At 39.2% G+C, this 21752-nt stretch overlaps 1 protein-coding gene across 2 annotated transcripts in view; it reads left to right on the top strand.

The window, feature by feature from the left end:
* grid2 (glutamate receptor, ionotropic, delta 2) overlaps positions 1-21752 on the top strand; it is a 923745-nt gene that overhangs the window by 868153 nt on the left and 33840 nt on the right. For both annotated transcript variants that reach the window (XM_041786464.1, XM_041786465.1), the window contains exon 14: positions 786-952. In XM_041786464.1, the coding sequence (XP_041642398.1) occupies positions 786-952 (167 nt within the window). The remainder of the gene's footprint in view (positions 1-785; positions 953-21752) is intronic.

The raw sequence follows: 21752 nt of genomic DNA, 5'->3' as shown, positions 1-21752 counted from the left end.
ATAGGCCAACTGAGGTGATACGCACACACCACGCTGAAGATAGAGGGGTTTGAAAATTTCATAAAGGTCCATTAAAGTTAATGACACCCCAAGTCCAAAATAATGTGTTAGGAGAGGAGAGGTGTTGGTACGAGTGAGCCTGGTTAAGTGAATTGTCTGGGGTGTCAGCCTCTGAATATCCCGGCTCACTTTCATCATCTGTGAAAACAAAGACCGATTGAATGTTAACGAGGAGCAGTGTTATGATGAGGCACCTTTACTTCAACCTGTGATCCTCACTCAGAGTCACTTTGATGGTCCGCTTTTGCTCCAGCTCCTGCTTCAAGCACACAAACCGACCCCACATGAGAGCATGCACATCTATTTGTAAAACATAGCCAGCACTCCCACATATAGATCAGTCCAGATGAGGCAACACGCTGTAAACACTTTTTCATGTGCACTGCAGAGGGAGTGTTGAAGAGTTAAGTAACTTTGCTGTAAAGTTTGTCTCCCTCCGAAAGATACAGAGCGTTAGAAGTGAGTGTAACATGGAATATTTAGACTTAAAAAAAGACACTGACACTGGTTTTGAACATCATTCTGCTGGGTTGATTTAGTCCCTGTGAGACATGAAGGATTCAGATTCAGAAGGGCAGCTGACCCTATGTAAAGCCCCACCCTGCATGGTTATTTTACCCTTGTTGCAGTGTGAAAATAGCCCCAAATTTGCTATTGGCTTGATTTTTTTAAAGTGAAATGTTCTGATCCCATCTTGATAATATGAATGTCTTATTTCCTTTCAGGTGAAGTATGGGCGGTTTGGCTTTGTGTGGGATTCAGCCGTGTTGGAGTATGTCGCTAATAATGATGAGGACTGTTCGTTCTACACCGTCAGCAACAGCGCGCCAGACCGTGGATACGGCATCGCAATGCAGCACGGCAGCCCCTACAGAGACGTTTTCTCCCAGAGGTAGGAGTAACAACGGAACATCTCTGACAGCGTTTTATTTGTCAATTACAGTGCAACAATTTTCAATGCAAGTTGGTGGAGCTGCTGCCTTTATTCCATGCTCCTTATCATCAGCCATATTGTCTGCAGCTTTAGTTTAAATACCTGTCACTTTTAAAAGGAGACACTAAAAAAGAGGAATTCATCGGTGTTCTCCAAGTGAAGGAGGTCACAGGAGTTTATACTGCTCCAATTCCATTTCAGCCAAATAAAAGTGGCCACTCCCATAAAGTTTACCCCTCTCCATGCTAGAAAAACATCCTCTGTAGGTCAGACACCGAGTAAATGGCAGATTAAATTGTACATCTATCTTCCAGTGGAAAGAGGGGAACAGCACTTTCACAATTTGTCTGCAGCTTGGTCTCTTAAACTCAGCGTGAACCATCGGCTCACTTTGAGGTTAAGCAGGTCTGACAACCTCAACAGTAGGCAGTGTGTTGTATCCAAACGGATCACAGCTGTTTATCTTGTTGCTGCAGTAAACACAAGGGGGGTTTGTTACTTCACAGTATCTCATGTTTGAGGAAAATTTCTGTATTTGTGCATTCATTCACTTCTGGCTGGTGTTGAACAGTGCCAATAAAAAGTACTCAAAGTAGCCAAAGTGCCAAATTATATTAACCATGATTGATTTTATAAATCAGTCATGGTCAATATAATTTGGCTTGTCTGACAAAAGTCAGTATTTAGTAGATGCTGGCAATTCTGGACACCAACATTTTGCTCTATTCTTTAAAAAAAACTGCTCAAGCTATGTCAGGTTGCATGAGGATCAGACATGAACAGATCTTTTCAAGTCAAGCCACAGATTCTGTACTGGATTGAGGTCTGGGGTTTTGACTTGGCCACTCCAGAACATTCCCCTTGTTGTCTTTAAACCACTTCTGTGTCGCTTTTGTTGTATGCTTAAGGTCATTGTCTTACTGGAAAATAAATATTCTCCCAAGCTGTAGTTGTCTGGCTGACTGAATAAGCTTGTCCTGGAGGATTTTCTGATATTATTTTGCTTTCATTTTACCCTCTACCTTTACAAGCCTCCAAGGGCTGCTGAGAAGAATCTCCACAGCATGATGCTGCCACCACCATGCTACACAGTGGGGATGGTGTGTTTTTGATAGTTTTAATTTCATAGACTAAAACTATGACTACAATATTCTTTGACAGCCTTTTTTCCATGACAAAACCTAGACTAAGACTAACAAAAATAGATCTTTGATGACTAAAACTGGCAAAAAGTGAGTTTAGTTTTCATCAAGATGACTAAAACTAGACTAAAATGTAATGTAGTTTTCATTGGACATTCAAAATCTATGATATTTCTCCACTGTGGGTAAATCTGTCTAAAAACAATGCAGCTATAGCTATTCTGCCTCTCAGCTGCAGAAAGCAGGGACCCCAGTTTTGGAAGAGTGCATAGAACACACTACCATTATCTGGTACCAGATATAGGCAACAGAATAAATGCTTGGACTAAAGGTAAAGACTAAAATATAAGGACTTTTTATGGACTAAAACTAGACTAAAATGTTTATGAGTTTTCATCGACTAAAACTAGACTAAAACTGAAAATGGTAGAAATGACTAAAATGTGACTAAAACTAAAAGACATTTCATCTAAAGACTAAAACTAAGACTAAAATTAAAAATAGCTGCAAAAACAAACACTGGTTTGTGGTGATGTGCAGTGTTCTGTGTCCACCAAGTCATGTCTGATGGCCAAATAGCACCATTTTGGTCCCATCAGACTCCAACATGCCTTTTGGTGTGCTCTAGTTGAGACTGAATATGAGTTTTCTTCAACAGTGTCTTTCTCTTTTCCACTCTCCCTTAAAGCTTTGACATTGATGTATGCAGAGTCCCTCCCTCCCATCTTAGCTGCTGAAGCTTGTAACTCCTTCAGAGTAGTCACAGGTGTCTTGGAGTGTTCTTTTGTCTTCATGATGTAATGGTAGCCAGGAACACTGATTAACCAGTGACTGGACCTTCCAGACTCAGGTGTCTGTTTACTCCAATCACTTGAGTCACATTCACTGCACTCAGGTGATCCCCATTGTGAGACTACTAGCACCAATTGGCTGGACCTCTGTTAGGTCAGTGTTGTCAATCTCGAAGAAGACCATGAGTTGAAACGCGTCTGTTGTGGCTACTGCCTTGCCCAGAAAATAAAGATCATCCCCCTCAACAACATCAGTTTATCCTGAATTCGTGATACGAGTCAAAATAGGTGTAGGTAGATGTCTGTTCAAAATTGTCCGGCCTACTTGGTGCTGACTTTCATATAGATGTTTTGGAATGTACTTTAAAAAAAAAAGCACAAGTACCCCCAAAAAATATTCAATTACAGTAATTTGATTAACTGTATTTAGTAACTTTCCATCCCCAACAATGACCATCATAGCAGATTCCAGACTTGACAAAAAACAAAGGTATTTACCTTTAAATTTTAACCATATCCCATCTGTTAACATGGACCAACAGCCAGTGGGAAATATTTATATTTATCTAAATGTTTTGGATTCACCCCCAGGCAGCTGTTGCTTCATGTCCATCTTAATATACAGACTGTGGTCACATGAGGTGAAAGTGTTTCTGTGAAGGCCAAAAAAGATCTTTAAGAGTTAAGAGGCATCATTTATGTTCATTTCCAGAGAAAGACACAAAAACTCGTATGCCTTAATTAATTAGGCTGGTGTAATTGATATTATGTAAAAGAGTCTGTTGTTTTCTCTTTGCGTTTGCAGTAAAAGATGGAAACACAATTCATGTGCATGTGACAAATTACATGAGTGACAAGGCCTGTCTGTTTGTAGCTGCACATCCGCTGGAGCGTTACTCCTCAGAATATTGCCTATCATGGCTCTTATTAAAGTAAACAAGTAATTAATTGACAGGGCCATGTTTCCAATTCCCTCCTATTATTTCGGGGGCGATGTCACACTCTTGGGAAAACAGTTGCAAACTGTTTACTCACATCGGTACCCCTGGTTCAAACAAAAGCCTGGCAGAAATCATCAGGAGAGAAAATAATCACAAAGGTTTAATTGTTTTGTTTTTCTTTGCTGTGATTTTGAGATTTTTCATCCTGGTGTTCTGTATTAAATAGATTAATGAAGCACAAAGGAGAGGCTTCACAGGAGTTGTATTAGCTGTTCTTGCCCTGAACCCTCCAAGAGAAATGTTTCACTTGGTTTGATTATCTTCAGGTGCCCGGCCATAACACATTTGCAGACTTTTTGATGATTACAAAAGGGCCGGTACACTTTAGATCAACCAAGAAACAGCTGTTTATTGCACTTCAGCATTGTATTCATTTTCCAGCCACAGATGCACAAAACATAGACAAATGCCACCCAGCCAATAACAAGCGAGTTTGCCATGACTGCTCCCTCTTCTTTCTTCTTCTTGGCGATTTGCTGACCAACTACATGCATACACCACCTACTGTATTAGACTGTGTGAAAACACCTGTTTGCTCCGGCACAGAATGATAATGTGAAAGCAGGCTAGCAGGGGAAAGGGGAGCACTCGTGCTCTGGCATGCTACAAAACAATTGTGCCTAATGTGAAAGCCCCCTTACACTCCACCTCTCCTGTTTCTAGCTCTGTGGAAGAGAGGATGCTTTTATTTACTTTGATAGTAGCAGAAAGGTTGGAGTTGTTCAATTATCGAGCACTCAATTGCAGTCTCTGTCCACAGAAACAGGCCCAGAATGCACCGCCGGCACCTTTCCAAACAGTGAGAGTAAATGTTGTGGAACTGGTGTACAAACCTGGCTGTTATTGCGTCCACCAAATGACACAGGCTGCAGCGTCTCCAAACTGAAACGATTTTGTTCTCATCAGCCGATTGCTGCAAGGATCTCTGACACTTAAAGGACATTTCTAAAGCAGTAACTCACAGTGGAGGATGGCTGGGGCAGAAGCCAGCCAAACACCACAAGAGCTAATGGGAGGAATTATATAAGCAGCCAACATCTGTTAAGCCTTCCTAACCCTGGTCAGAAGCCAGTTTGGCCTTTGTTTCTGTTAAAGCATCAAACTCTTAGTGTAAAGATACTGCTGCTCTATCACTATACTCTGTCAGAGATTTCTTTTGTCTTTTATTCAGCTGATATTTCATGTCTTGACATGACATGACAGAAGAAAATATTGACTACAGCCTCTGGCTGTTTGTTTCAGAAGAACACTCTAGATCTGTGTAAGACCTTTGATTCTCTGCATCTCCATTTGCTTTCAGACAAGTTGCCATACGTCCATATTGATATTTTTACCCTCATATCTGTTCCTCTCTGTTTTGGCAGAATTCTTGCAATTGTGTTCAAATCAAACCAAAAAGGAAAATGAAAGGGGGTTCCACAAGGGCCAATATCGAGTCCCCATGCATTCACTCTACAGTCGAACAACTCCATGATTCATGCTGCTGATGCCATTCTGGCTGTCTTTACTTGTTTCAAATGCCAAAACAATAAAATGCACACAATCCACAAGGGCTCATACAATTAAATCAACTAATTCTACTGTGCAATCACTTGATATTTATTCAAAACAGCCCAGCAATTACAGCTCCTGTAATGAGCTTTTAGATGGTCATGAAACGGAATGAAATCAACACTGACGTCTCTTTATAAAATACAGAAACAAATGATACCATCAGAAAGACAACTTGATATATCTCTCTGTTTATTATGTCTTCATCTGCTTTCAACACATAGGTGATGATGAATCTGTCAACAGAAAGAACAGCCTTTTTAAATTTGAAGAATTTCAATCAGTACAATTATCTTTTATTCAAAAAAATTGATCAGCTGTATTAGTCTGACCCTCAGTCAGCCTCAAACTGGCCCTGCTGTTCTGAACATCCTGCAGCCTTTCCCAGACTTAGGGTCATTTTTATTTGACTTTACACCTTGAGAAACAAAAAAAAGCATCCATTTAATTCCTGCACATGATGTTGTCAAATTCCTGATCCAACTAAGAGCAGAAAAGACAGCAAACAACAAAGTCATTTTCATATAATAGTGATTTTTTTTTAACTACGAATAATTGGCTACAGGTCTCATAGTTGATGAAAAATTGACTTTTTTCCATAAAGAATTGTCATTAGAAATAGCTCGTTTGAAATAATACATATATTCAATGTGATGTTAGTTTTGTACTGTTATTCAAATTTTACAATTACTGTAGTAGAAACAAGGTATTATGCATGCCTGTTGACAGTTTCCGCCCCAGGCAGCGTCCTCAACAAGCTAGCTGCAAGCTAGCTAACTAGCAGCAGTGGCTAAAAGTTTTGCGGCTGAGGGAAAGAGGATTTCCTCCCCTCTCTCAGCTGTGTGGATTTATTTCAGACAGACACTATTGCAGGACGGGTCTCTCCCCTTAGTTTGCCAACTACGTCTACATCTTTATCCGTACATAACCACCGTATGAGATCGTTCACAGATTAAAACACTCCACTTATTTGGCTGAGGAAGTGCGAGTGCTGTCTGCAGCAGTCCGCAGATACTCAGAGAGGGAAAAGTCCGCTGCTGCATGTCTCCTTTGATACACTGATTTTATTTTGCTGTCTCACGTCACATTTATAATGAAAATATAATCCCCCTCACCCTTGTTATGAGGCTGCTCATCACAAGAGCGTCTTTATAATATACAGTGCTTAACAAATTTATTAGACCACCCTAACCCTAACCAAAGTAAGGTTTATGCCACAGCTGCCCTAAATTAACAGCATTGGTAATTACCAAAGTCATTTTTTATGTTTCTGCAATGGTTGATACACCAATATGTAGAAGCTCTTTAAACCAAATGATATTTTTAACGCTAAAATATCATTATTATTGTTATCCATGAATTTTCAAATTTACTGATTTACAGAAAAACTGAAAAAAATAGTAAAGCACATTAATATTTCTTGATTAATATGTCAAATGATAGTTATTTACTTGCATTCCTGAACAGAAAAATGAGTTTTAGTGGTCGAATGTTTTGCTTGATTAATTTCTGACTTCTCAGAGAAGCGCAGTGAGCCGGCTCAAATTTGGGTGAATTCAGTTTAAAACTCCTCATTCCTGTTCAAAATGGTAAAACGTGGAGAGCTCACTGAAAATGAAAGAGTCAGTATTAAAGCACTTCATGATGCTGGATGGTCTCTGAGACAAATATGACAGGTGGTCTAATAAATTTGTTAAGCACTGTATATAATAATATTATTATATAGTGTAATATAATATATATTATTATATAAATATGTGTATTTATAATTGCTCCAGTCTAAACTCTCCATTTAATAAAATCAAGGTAGCAATAAATAAAAAATGATAAAAATTCATCACTGTAACAGCATATGCCCCATATTTAACCTTATTTTAATCTCATAAGATGAATTAACTACAAATGAACTATCTGCCACATTAATAGGCCCCTGTATAAAGTATGAAGGGCTGATATCAAGCAGAAATGTATGTTAAAGTCCACATGTGTGTAAATAAGTTTAAAGAAAAAAAAATCTAAAATGGGAACACAGGCCAAACATTTTGATCATTATTTTAAAGGGTTGCAGGAAAAGTCCAAATGGTGCTTTAGAGTGATCTGGGGATATGAGGAAATAAAAACGTTTGGCACTGAAAATGTTTGCTGTTTTAAATCAACATGTTTTAACACAAATGTTCATAATTGTGTTCCTATTTAAAGGTAATCAGGTCTTTGTTGTTTTTGTTAAAGATATATTTTTATTAAATACAGAGACTTGTCAATAGTTTGATTGCAGAAATGCTTTTTTTCTGTAACTGTGAAAGTTTTGCATAAAATTGCCCTATATCGATCCTGGGCCCCATTTCAAATTGAATCGAAATCGTATTGTGGCAGTTTTTTTCTGATATCGGAAAATATTGTATCGTTGTCCAAAATATCAATGTCGTATCATATCCGGATGAAACTGGTGATTTACACCCCTAATATATATCAATAATTCCCCAATTTATGAGCAGTATTTTTAATCGTAATTTAATTCCCTACTTTTCACATTTTTTATGACTTAAGGATATTCGAAATCATCAAGGTTTAGTGTACATTTTTATATAGGAGAAAATCTGCAGACCTCATACTGCTGGGCCAGTTGTGATAAAATATGATATGATCTTGCAGGCCATGTATTACTATAACTGCGACTGGATTTGGCCCCTGGGCCTTGAGTTTGACACCCCTGGTCTACAGGTTCATACAGTGTATGTCCTCGAAAAGTAGACATTTTCCTCTTTTAAACAGCTTAATAATGTACTTGCCATTATAGTTTTTCCTCTGAGGGACTCCTCTGATTTTTTTTCTTTCACTCTTCAATTATGCTACAAAATTTCAAAACTAATGTTGAAGTGGAAAAAAATGTCTTCTGTTGATGATTTGTATGAAGGAAAGACAACAATGGACGAAGTAGAAACAAACCTATTGTGTGGAAAAATAAAGTGATGATGATTCCAAACAGGCATGTGTTAAATTTTAAAGAGCATAATAAGAGAAGGAATGTGAGACTTGTGAAGAGTATTTACTTTATGTGCTCATCAGTGAGTGTTTGCATTCTGCATGCAGGAGGAGTGCTTACTGTTTGAAGGTCCCTGGAGGTAAAATATGAGATGAAAGAATTTATTCTGTGTGATACTTTGAAGAGAAGGGCACTGTCTGTAGGAATACAGTCTGCTATAACTTCATTGTTTTCACCCACTCTGTTTGTCATGAAGAAGTCAGGAGCATGTTCACCAGCGCCTCACTTCTCTCAGTGTTTATGTGCCGCTTTAGAACAAATACAGTTCCACTGTGTAGACACCGGTGTGTGTGGGTGCTGCCGCACTGTGATTGATGGTGGCAGAGCCTGCAGATTTACCCGAGTCAGAAAACAGTAGCGTAAAGGGCTAGTCCACTAATTTAAAGTGACAGCCACTGACAAGTTGTTTTGAAGTGCTGAGGGGGCAAGATTGTGAAAAAAATAATCCCTTTCTCTTAGGCATGTTTTATTTTTGTCTATGTGAGTCTGCAGGCATTGATGTGAAAATTTCAAATAGAAGATTTAATCCAAAGCAGATGGACATCTCAAGGGTGCTGCAGTCTAAGAAGATAAGCTGCAGGCCAGACATTTTATTGTGCATTCTCAACACGATTACGTTTTATATTTCGATTGCAAGATAGATGTGATGCCGCTTTCTGTTGGTGCTTATGGTCAGGGCTGCTGAATCCAAATCTTGACCACATCCACTGTGTGTAAAGAGGGATGAATTAAAACAAGTAGTGTCAGAGGGAAACATTGGTATAACCAGTCATATTATCATTTTCCCTCTTTTACCACAATCCCTTGTGGTCTAAATGAAACATCTGTGCAGTGCTTTGGTCAAAATATAAATGGATCAAGCACCAGAGGACATTTTTGACCCTGTTTAAACCAGATCTTAACGGCCTGTCTCACAATAGTTGGTTTTGAATGAAAATGAGGTCCCTCTCCTCTGTGTGGTGTGCCAATGAGTATGAGTACAATATGAGTACAGCTGCATGCTTTAATGGCAACTAGCCATCATGCCCCAGGCAGAACCATGGCTGCCAGAGGCAACACAACGGTCCAGCTGTATATTTTTGTAAATGTTTCCTCCATTTAAAAAATTCAACTGGAAGTTTGGTGCAACAGTAGCCTAATGGTTATGTCTGCGCACCCAAAAACTTTAAAACAAAAAAAAACTTTGAATGCAGACCAGAGTTGAGTTCAGACTTGAGTTTTTTGTCTCTGGCCAAAATGGCCTTTAAAATTTCTGCCATTTAGAACAGCTACTGGACATTTTGTTTTGGATAGCCATGCAACCAATAACCTGCATTTAACAATGATAAATACTGAAATAGAAATACTGTGATACACTTCATTTTTTTGATTCGCTTTGTTTAAAGTCCCGATAAAGTGATAATAAATCTTTATTTAAGGTTTATTGTATGACACACCACTGTGTTATGAACCACCAGGACAGATTTCAGTCATGATAAACCTTTACAAGTTTATTAAATTAAGCTTTAAAATCATGAACAATGAGGCACTAAAATCTGCTCTAGGGTGTGTGGGCGTGTCTGTTGAATGAGCTGAAGCCATGCCCACCCACAAGAAATAACACATAAACAACAGCAGCACTTAGCTTCACATTAGCACAGTTAGCTCTTAGTTAGCATGATAGCACATTAGCTGCTCCCAAAATACAGCAGCTTACAGCTGCCAAATACCATCCTCCACTGACAACATCAACAGAGTTATGTGTGCCATATGCATTTGATTCTAGTCTCTCCAGGATCACAGACATGTTCTTATTGCTGTTTTATTATCTGACTGTGGGCATGTTTGGCCCAGGAGCTGAGAGTGGAGTGCCTTAAAACAGAGCCATGGCACATTGTATTTCTGCAGGGACATTGTCTGTGTGTGCTGTATGGTACGCTTGAGAGGCCAAATGACACACACAACAGCAACAAATCATCTCTGCAATCACACACACATCACACCTCGGTTAGATTGCTGTGGTGAGCATGCACCAGAGGACGGACATTAGCCTGTTAGTCAGTGGCTTGTGATGTCCTAACCTATGGCGTATGAAAGTAACCATAAGAGAAAAACATCACACATCAGCTGTAGCTGTCTGCAGATGAGCTGGGATGTGAGTCGGCTGTGAGGGATGGGAACTTTTTGAAGGCTTAAGTGGTTTTATCTTGGTAGGGAACGTGTTTTCATACACCACATTAAGAGGATGTTTTGCAGATGTAGAAACATTTCCAAGACATAAAACAGGATCACAGGAGGCTTGATGAAGTCTGTTATTGCATTGTTGAATTTGGGTTTCGTGTGAGTCATGTTGCAGTGCAAAGAGTCATTTCTGCCGACCCCTGCTAATGCGTCTCCTTTACTGCTGCATGTTTAAATACATAAAAGAGACAGCAAGGGCAGAGGGTGTGCATATGTTTGTAAGTGATAACTGCCAATATTATTTATTTCTCTCTTTTCTCCCTTCAGAGCCTTCACTCTCTTATTTCATATCCAGACAAAACACTGACGTCCAACCATGCTGAATAATGAGTTAGAAAAGTAGTGGTCCATGTGTAGCTTTTAAGTGATATTAAAGTGGTCTTTGTCTCACTGAACACAAAGTCAACTCTATAGTATGTCTCGTAAAAACATTTGGCTGTGATGCATTCAAACCTTTATCCAGGCAGCACTGGTGACCATAACATTGTCAAAAGTACTTGAAAAGCTCACTTGTGAAAGTTTGGTTATTGCAAACCTTGAAGTGAAGTTTAATGAATCGTGCCATGGAGTGTTTTTCTTCCCAAATGTATATGACAGAGATAAACTGAGCAGCACCTTTGAAGGACACACATAAAAGGCTTTTAAAGCTGTCTTTGCCCATGTAAATCTAACATTTTAGACCCAGCCAAGGGCTGTAAAGAGGAGAGTGCATGCCTTATACTGCTGCACTTCTGCTAACTTTAGTCGCAGTTGTAGCAGACATTGTGAAAAAAGAAACTGTTGTATGAAATTATAAGTAGTGTTTATTATTATTTACTACTAAAATGGTCTTTTGTTGTCACAAAGACAAGTTATAAGGATCAAGATTTTTTGTTATTACCTGAAAAAATAAATATGTTGTGCAGTGAGAAGTTTTAGCATTGCAGAGATTATACAACTCAAAACAGCAGTCAAGAGGATGTCCAGACAAAATGAAATCAAACAAAATATCCTCCATTAATTCAGGTCATAGCATAACATCATGCTTAGATGGACACCTGTTTTAAAAGTTTTAAATATCCCTTTATGTTTAAAATGCATCATCTTGTGCTAGCTTTACTCTGCATTGCTCAATAATCATTGACATTAATTCTTAAATAAATTCATGAAAAAGTATAATGGATGGATGGATGGATGGATGGATGGATGGATGGATGGATAGAGGAATTGATGGATGGAGGGAGGGACGGTTGGATGGATGGATGGATGGATGGATGCATAGGTGGATGGATGGATGGGTAGGTTGATGGATGGATGGATGGATGGATAGATGGATGAATGCTTTTTAAATCCAGAGGGAAAAAAACTGAGAACATGAATTGTATTAGTATTTTCTCAATTAAATGTCATATGCTTCCATATAATAACATTTGCCGAGTATAATGGCTTTTGTAATAATACATTTGTTTTTACTTGTTCTATAGAAAATTACTGGAACCTTGTATTAGATGAAGAATTTCAGTAATAAATCTTGTGTCTGTCACTGGTAGGTATCATGGATCATGAATGCATGTCTGACGTAACAGAAACTTTAAATACTGGTTCAATTTTCTGTGAGTAATGAGCATTTTAATGGTGGGCAGACCTCCCTCCGTCATTGAATTGCATTCATCATCAGCTGCATCTTCCCTTTTTGCATAAGGTACCCTGCATGACACATCTGAGAAGCCTGAAGGCCGCATCTACGCATTGATATCTATGGTGGTGACGTCAACATATGAGTGTTCAGGATCACACTTGTAGTGTGGCAAGACTGTCAGCCAAGATGAGACAAGATTTGTTTTGCATAGTCTGATATGGTGCCAAAATATTGTGCTGTCTAAGCCGGGCTTAAAACATACCACTTTTGATCTAACATTTAACCGAGTTAACCAAAATTGTAATTACAGTGAATGTAGTAGGTAGCTGACAGCTAGCCAGTTTTAGCTTGTTTATTGTAAAGTCGTGTTTGTCAGTGAGATTTGGAGTTCTGAGAGTTGAGACTCTGGTAGTTAGTAAATGAATCTGTTAGGGTGTGGTGTGCCATGTTGGTTTTCTGGTTGCACTCTACTCACTATAAAAACAAAACTCTTAAATCTGTTATTATATTTTTTACATGCGTGAGGTCTCTCATATTTCAAAATCTTGTGCGGCACCAGTGTGCATTGCAGAAGCTAGCAGAGTCAAATCCTGTTCTTACATGATAAGAAGGATCTCAGACAGCCTGAGCCAGAGAGTATCACCATCTGTGCTTCAGAGAGCTTGTTGAAAAACATGTATTAATGCAGCTTTGACCTTCAAAAAGCCCTTACAGGGCAGCAACAAAGCAAAGACCGGCTATGTATACAAAAAAAATGTGTATTATTTGAAGATTTTTCAACACAGACATGTATTTAGTCATGGGTTTTGCAGCCATTGTGTCCTCTGAAGAACTTGTGCTCACTCTGTTGCTTTGTTAAGTGGTGCTGTATTGAAGCTGCAGATACAAAAGTGCTTTTGTAGCATTTTTTTCTCCCCTTAGGAGCCAGCCAGAGCAAAAAAATATTCTCAACACAGCCAGAACAAAGAAGATGAAACTCAAAATTTAGAGATGAGAACAATCATGGAGGGTTGAGCCTGCCTTTTGCTGCAGCAGTAAAGAATAAAGAACTGACCATTTTGGCTGAGATTCACCTACAGATTAGAATGAAATTATTAAACCCCTATGAAAATGTTGTCTTTGTAATAACTGGATATTTCCAACACAGCAAAGAATTTTAACACAGCTTTTCCACCCTAGTTTTATTTTGGATGCTCACATTATTTTATGTTGCACACAAAATTATTTCACAAAAACCCCAAACTACCCAGGGTCTAAATTATTAGCCCCCTTGAGAATTGACCTTTTTGTTAAGCCATTGTTGTGCAATCATGTGTTTTTACTTCGTAATGCTTGAAGCTTGTAAAATCAAGTTAAAACTGAGGGTTATCTTCCAATTTATTCAATAGAAAAACTTCAGCTGTCACTGGAGAAAGCATAATTGCAAAACACACGAAAAAGCCAGTTTAGACCCCTGAAAAAGACGTTGATGCTCACAAGAGCAGAGGTAGGTCTAAAGACTCCAGAAAAACTGCCAATGAATGACTTAGCCAAGATTGGTAATGCAGTCTCAATGAAGACAATCACTAGAGCCCTGCACAGGACTGGACCAAGATGAACTCCACTTCTGCAGAAGAGACCCCTTCAAGCCAGAGTGGAGATGGATTGTGAATGCTGTAAGCGTGTCCTTTGGTCAGATGAAACTAAACTAGAGCTCTTTGGCCGTAGAGACATGCTAATGTTTGGAGAAAGAAGGGAGAGGCGTATCACCCAAAGAACACCGTCCCCACAGTGAAAAACGGCAGTGAGAGGATTATGCCGTTGGGCTGCTTCCGTGCATCTGGAACTGGAAATCTCATAGAGGTGAAATGAATCATGAGTTCAAGGTTATGTGAAGATTTTGAAAGCAAATTGGGTTTTTGCTTTGTCTTCCAACATGACAACGACCCACAACATACGTCACGACTGGTAAAGAACATCCTCCAGAGGACCAAAGTGAGCGTTACTGACTGGTCTGCTCAAAGTCCTCACTTAAAACCTGTTGAAAATCTATGCGGTGAACTGAAGACCAAGGTCCATGCCAAAAGACCATAGAATCTGGAGCTTGAGAGATTAACCACAGAAGAATTTGCTGAGATTCCTCATGAGACATGTCTGAGACTTGAGAACTACAACAAACGAATGCAGGCTAATACCGAGGGAAAAGGACTGACTATTAGCATCAGAGGGCTGATCAGTCTGACCCTGGTAGTTTTTATTTTTTGTGAAATTATTTTGTTTCTGTGTGCAAAGTAAAATAATGCTAGCATAAAAAATGAAAATAGGATATTTAGAAAAGATCCATGAAAAATGTCTGTTGAAGATGAATGATCAGTCTCTTTGTCTTGGATCTAAAAAAGGTCACACCAGGTGATAAACCCCTCAACTGGACCATAGCTTGACTCAGTGTGTCTTTCTGATTGTCCTTGATATCCAAGACAGCAAATAAATTCAGAAAGAGCCTCAACAGTGACATGTCAAAGCGATTAGTCAGAGAATTAATAGGCAACTGTTCTGAATATTGATTTAATCATCTCTTATGCACAAATGTCCCATTCTTGAACAGATGAGTGAGGTTTAGAGCACAGAGGACATCTGACGTGTCACCTTGGGATCTATGTGATTTAATGAGCGTTTTTTACTGTCGTCTGACTCTTTAATTTCCCAGCAATCAATCAGTTTATCATTGAAATGACAGGCACATTCATGTAAATATGTATGTTAATGAACATCATAATTTTACCATATTATATTTATGATATGCACATAAATTGGTGCTTAATTTTTGTGCTAAATATAACTATCACCTTTTTTCTGCACAGAAATTATTATACTGTAATAAATTGACTTGTATTAATAACTTTTATTAATGAAAACAGAGCAACAATGAACCCTGGCACTAGGCACTGCAAGTGGCACTTCTGTGAAGGAAGTTGCAGTGAAGTTTGTTGGACAAAAAGCTGCCTAGAGCAACTTTAGCGTGCTAGCACAGCACAGTCTGTTACACAGTGTTTAAAGATCAACCCAAATCCCAGGGCTAGAGTAGGAAAAACACTGAGAAAAGTTTCACTAAGTTTGAAATCCTCAGCGGGAAAACGGACTCTTAGTTTTACTCACTGTTCTGCTGTTTTTGGACCCCATGGAGCGAAGAATTGACTGAGTATCTGCATTTTTTCTCTCTCTTATTTCCTCACTTCTCTCCTTCTCTCTCTATCTCCTCATTCTCTGTCTGAAATTTTAGGATCTATTCATTATGGCATCCTTTTCTTTTTTATATTGTAGCTCCAGACACAGATTTCTCATTTTGCCCCCTTTGGGAGAAAAATACAAGCAGATTGGAATTTGAGTGGTCAGATAGCAATTAGAGACATGCCACTAAAGACTCTTGAGAGAAGAAGAAGAAGAATTTCAAATCATTTCTTGAGTTTAAGATCCAGAGAGAAAGATATTTTGACAACTAGCCTTGTTGTGAAGACTCTATATAGAACAATAACACAATGAGCAACACTCATAATGAAAATACATCTTCATGAATTCCCCTGAGAAGTCAAAAGATAATGTTTTTTGCCTCTTCTCCTCGACAATACATACAGTAAACTGAAGAGAAACTTCAGGCCCTGGAGCCACCAATTTTTACTCCACCATCCATGTGGGATGGATGAACACATTTTTTTCCAAGGGTGCATGGCGGTAGCAAGGGTGGACTTTTGCTTTTTAAAAGGAAGAAGTAAGATGGGCACCATGGTGTGGGTTTGCACAGAGTAACAATTCACTGAGGAAGACCACACCAAAAAAGACATAAATATAGATAGTTAAATATTCAGATGATTATAGAAATGGAGGGATAAGGGATGAGGGTAAGGCTGGGTTTATAAAACTATATTTAGAGACGTGTGATGATTTCAAACATTTGAAAAAGTTATTTTGAAAAATATTGCAACTATTTTCTCATCTTAAAGGTATTATTCCCCCATTGTTTCTTTCATCTAAAATCGTGGTTGCCAACTGGTCTAGCCTCAGGACCCACCAAAATCACTGACGACAAATCCAGACCCAAATTTCCACAAATTTTCAAAAATGCAGGTTTAAATAAATAAAAACGTTGCACTTAAGATCTTGGATGGAACAGAATTTATAGAAGGAACAATGGACAGGACAAAACTCACATGTTTTACGTGATAATGTCAATTTAAGCCAATTTTCCAGAAATCTTGAGAAATTACTTCATTAACATGGTAAAAGCAGCTCTTTATTGCAAGAAAAGGAGAAATCAGTTGAAATATTGATAAAACATTTAAATTTACCCAGTATCACAATAAAACAGAGTAAAATAAACGGTATGGTTGCATGTTCTTCATAGAGTTTTGCCATCATTTTTTTCACACACACCCGTAACCCACTGAAAACTGCTCTGCGACCCACTTTTGGGTCCGGACCCTCCGGTTGAGAACGACTGGTCTGAATTACAACGTTTTCGAGCACACACTTTATTGTGGGGCTTTGACAAAGCATTACACTGTTAGGCTGCATGGTGACAGACATGTTTTTGCAGCACCGCCAACTACAGTGGGCGAATTCTAACACCAATGTGATACAAATCTCCTGTGTTATCTTGTTAAATATATACCTCTCCTCTTCGGCACTGTGGCGGAGCGAGCATATGTGTTATACAGGGGTTGTGGCGTAATGGGGGATGGGGGCAAATTGAAGTGATAGGAGCAACAATTTTGGATTTTATAGAAAATCTGTACATATTCATGATTGTTTTATTGCACCAGTTTCGAACCAGTACACATAAGAAGTCTTCTGAGAGGTATCAAGAACAAATGGAGCAACGCTGCGGTGTGCAAACTGACACAGACAGACATGCTGCCAATTAAAGTAGTAAGATGTAAGTGACTTGATTGATTGATTGATTGATTGATTGATTGATTGATTGATTGATTGATTGATTGATCCAAGGATGCACACAAACAGAGAAAACCTGCAAAGAATGCTGACAGAGCTGTCCACATGAATTCATCTTTGTTTCAGATACACAAAGGCATTGGTGAGAGCTTCATCTGTTTTCATCATCTAATTTGGTTGAAAGTCATTAGTAAACAGGGTCATGTTTTAAACCATAGTACTGATGTTTGCAGCATTAGCTCTAGCTCAATCAATGCTTCAGTCGCAAATGGGGTATTGTCAGATTATATTTGTTTGTTTTACACTTCATAAAATTATTTTCAGGCATCTAATACTGACATTTCACATTTCTAAACTTTCCCTGTGCAAAATGTGCACTACACACTTAAATGTGGAGAATCTGTGGACTTGCATCCTGTAAGTAACCCGGTTGTTCCTGCTGTTGCCACACTAGTAGACCGTTAGTGAGATGGTCTAGTTGTTTCTGCAATGAAAAGGAAAGATTTAAATTTATCAAGGGCGCCGCATTACATTGTAGTTTTTTTATTTACCATGTTGGAAGCATTGAAAAAGGCTTTTTGCATAGTTGTGTGCATCTGTTTTTTTTTTGTTGTTGTTGTTTTTTTTTTACAAGAGTGACATGTCAAGAAAAATATTTAATGACATGTGTCAATGTGCTATTGTGATGCTGGCTAATTTGAATCTGTCACTCTCATACCAATCTATCAGAGGAAAACCCAGCCCACACACTTAGTGCATTCATTAAATCTCTATTAATCACAATTAATGATGGGGATGTCTCCCTCTCTCGCTCTGTCTCTCTCCCTCTCTTTCTCTCTCTCGATGTGTTAATGATGGTTAATGACTGCTTGACTTCTGCATGTTGTTTATCATAGTTCAGTTTGATAATCGGTTCCAGTTCACCCCCACACTGGTGCTTAATGATGCTTAATTGAAAACTTTGTTGACAAAGTGTATGACATTGAACCCTGGGTGCACTAATTGGAATAATTAGGCTTTGAAAACTTTACTTACGGGACCAAAGGCTCTTGGGTAAATGACCTCTGTTAGCCCATTCCTGGTGCTTCAGCGTAGTATCGCTCTTTTAATTGAAAGGGTAAGATGGTGGCTCTTTGACCAGCATGGGTGCTTCACAGTAGGAGTGTGTTGTTTGAACATTGGCCTTGCTTGTTACCCTGTGGTGTCTCCATGTTCAAGCCTTGTATGCCTCCAATGGTGTGTGTATGATATTAACTATTTCCTACTGTGCTCTTTGAGTTTCCATGTCTTTAAAGGAGTGCATGCTGGGTTGGCCTCCCAGAGGAGCCACATACTGTATGTGGATCTCACATCCATGTTACTCTCCCCCTAAGTGCTTTTATCAGTTTCTCGGCTTAGCAAAGTATTGATGTGTTCAATAAACACTTGATGGTCCGGGCAAGAGGAATGAAACACAAGAGTATTTGCTCTGATTTGATCACTTTTTTCTGCTAAAGGATGGAAAGTATGGAAGAAAGAGTGGGAAAAAATAAAGATGGAGAGATACGGATACTATTATTAAGGGTTACATATTGTGTCATGCAATATATCATGTGGCATTGGATAATGTGAGCTACACCTTTATGTACCTTACTTAATGGCATCGTATTTCTTACTTTACTGTATTAAACTAAATCATACTCAAGAAATGAGTATGAGCATTATTTGTAGTACGCATTATGACATGTACTGAGGTTTTATGCTGATTATAGTTGGTCACAGCTCTTATATTCCTCATCCTGCTCTGCAGATCTTTCACCAGGGGAACCAACATGTTTGAAAATATCAGTTCACCAGGAATGTCTACCAGCATGTGTCTGCACCTCAAATCCTTCACGCTTTCCTTAAATGTGCACACAGCTTTAGCAAATTTCCTCAATGTCCAAGCAAGTTGTGCACACCATGGCTTGGAGATAGAGGCCAGCATGTTCTCTCTGCAGCTAAAATGAGGCGGTGACAACAGCCAGTGAATGGCTGGGAAGGTAACTGGAGAACTTCTCTGGTTCATGCCTGTTTTTAAAACGCAGAAATAAACTTGAATGTGCACCCCTGGAATCATATTTTTCCAGTCCCCTGCATGCGGCTGTTTGCAGACTTTTAAGATGTTGTATTGATGTGCAGCTGTGGGTCAGTTTGCCTCAGACTCAGCTTCTCTTGAAATCTATTTTTTACTAAAACTAAGGGAGACAGGAAGCAGTCACAGGTGCACTTCACTGACCAAAGATCGATGCTGCTGATGCTCCCTGCCCCTGACTGGGACTCGGTCGCTGCTTTCAGAAGCGTTAAACTGATTTGGGTTGATGAACTGCAGCAGGGGTCACTTTGTAGAGGATCTGCTTCCTCCTTGACACAATTTAGCATAGCAAGATACTACAAGATACTACAAGATTTTATATTAATAGTCTATTTTTAGCTGATCCCCATCATCTGAACATATTTTTGTCAGCAGACATTTGACTGAGTGGGCTGTTTATTTTCTTTAATGGGAACCTTTAGTGAAGCTTACATCTTTACATTTTATCTTTCTGTTATAATCAAGAAATCTCAGTTTATTTATGTTGTTATCACAGAACATGAACATTTTTTTTTTCACTTTTAGCACTTATTTTCTCAAATCTCAAGAAAAAAACACCAAAAAAGCAACAAAAGCAACTGATTACACTGATTCCAATTAAAGTTCACTGAAAGAATGAGACCACGTTATGAGCAGGTAAAATAAGCTTCCTCTGAAGGGTGGCTAGGCTTAGCTTTGGAGAAAGGGTGAGGAGCTTGCACATACTGGGAGATCCCAGAGCAGAGCCGCTGCGCCTTTGCACCATCAAAAGGAGTAACTTGAGGCAGTTTGGACATCTGATTAGGATCACTTCTGGTCACCTCCCTGTGGAGGTCTCCCAGGCATTTCTAAGCTGGAGAAGACCTCAGGGCAGACTCAGAACTTGCTGGAGGGATTATATCCTGTCTGGTCTGGGAAAGTTTCAGAGACCCCAGGAGTAGCTGGAAAGTGAAGAAGAAGAAAATGGATGGATGGAAGCACCTTATACGACCCAGCTTCAAAAATTCTGAAATATCCCTTTAACTGCTCACCTCAGCTATCATAATGTTATTTTCCACTGTTGTGTGGAAATATATAACCCATGGTCCCTATTTCAGAAGACTTCTCGTCCTTCTTACAGCACTTCCCATAAAAGTTATCTACTGAGGTGCAAGTCACAAATATGGCGTAAATGTCCTGAAATTTTCTAGAAAATGTCATTAGTGTGGGAGGCATGGTGGTGCTGTGGGCAGCACTCTCACAGCAAGAGAGTTTTTAGTAGGAATCCCTGGCACATGGGACCCTTCTCTGGACTTTGCATGTTCTTCCCATACATGGGTGGGGTCTCTCTGGGTTTTCCTGCTCCCTCATAGCCTTGCAAATCAGGTGATTTGTCCAGATTCCATGTCCATTATCAGGCTGATCCATCTAGCAACGTGACAGCCTGAAATGACTGTGCCAAGTCTGAAAATGGACATAACCAATCAGCGTCATTTGAGGAGAATGAGGTGGTAACTATAGTTGCACTTGGAGAGCGTAGCAATGGCTGCTGCCTCTGTAGCATTTAGCTTGGATGTAGCTCTAATATAGGGGCAGTTTTATCAGAACTAAACCACCTTTCTTTATTAAGAAAAGCACCGAAAGCTTTTCATGATGGAAATGATGTTTTCACTCTGCTTTGGCGTGAATTTGTAATAGTTACAAGAGCGGTTTAACTGTACTTTGAGTTGGTATATAAGCAGGTATAGGAGCTTTAGTGTAGCAGCAGTTGTATCCAGACTAGGCCACATTTCATTTTTAAACAAGAAATTAAAGTCAAACCAAAATCTTCTCTTGGCAGAGAAGATGTTTTTGCATTTCTCCCAATCGGCTTCACTATGAGTTTCAGCCACCAACAAGCTCCACTGCTCATAAACCAAGGTGGCGCCTGTATGTCGAGCTTTGAGTTGCGCATGCCTGGAAACCACATTTTGTCTTGTCGCTGTGATTGGCCTGTAATGAATGTGACAGACAGAATGTTCGTCCAGTCACCTTTGGAAGATTTCTTGAAAAGTCCTGCCTTCCCCAGGCACTTTGTATGTGAGGTTTCCCAGATGAATACAAAATATAACCAGGTAACGAATATATGAAAAAGTATATCTGGTGTGTCAGGCTAGCTTCCCCCCATGAACCAAATACACACTTTGGTGACTTTAAATTGCCCGTAGATGTGAATGTGACTTGTGACTGCTTGTTTGTCTGCAGTCCAGGGCATACCCCACATCTTGTCCAATGACAGCTGGGATTGACTCCCATTGCCCATTGCACTCTGCATGGGTTAAGTGGATAAAGGATGGATGGATGGAGTGTCAGGACTGCACATGTGGAAGGGGCTATTGTAAATTCTTGTTGCACA

This window comes from Cheilinus undulatus, linkage group 5, assembly GCF_018320785.1.
Source record: "Cheilinus undulatus linkage group 5, ASM1832078v1, whole genome shotgun sequence".
Taxonomy (NCBI): domain Eukaryota; kingdom Metazoa; phylum Chordata; class Actinopteri; order Labriformes; family Labridae; genus Cheilinus; species Cheilinus undulatus.
This window is presented reverse-complemented; position numbering and strand designations above follow the sequence as displayed.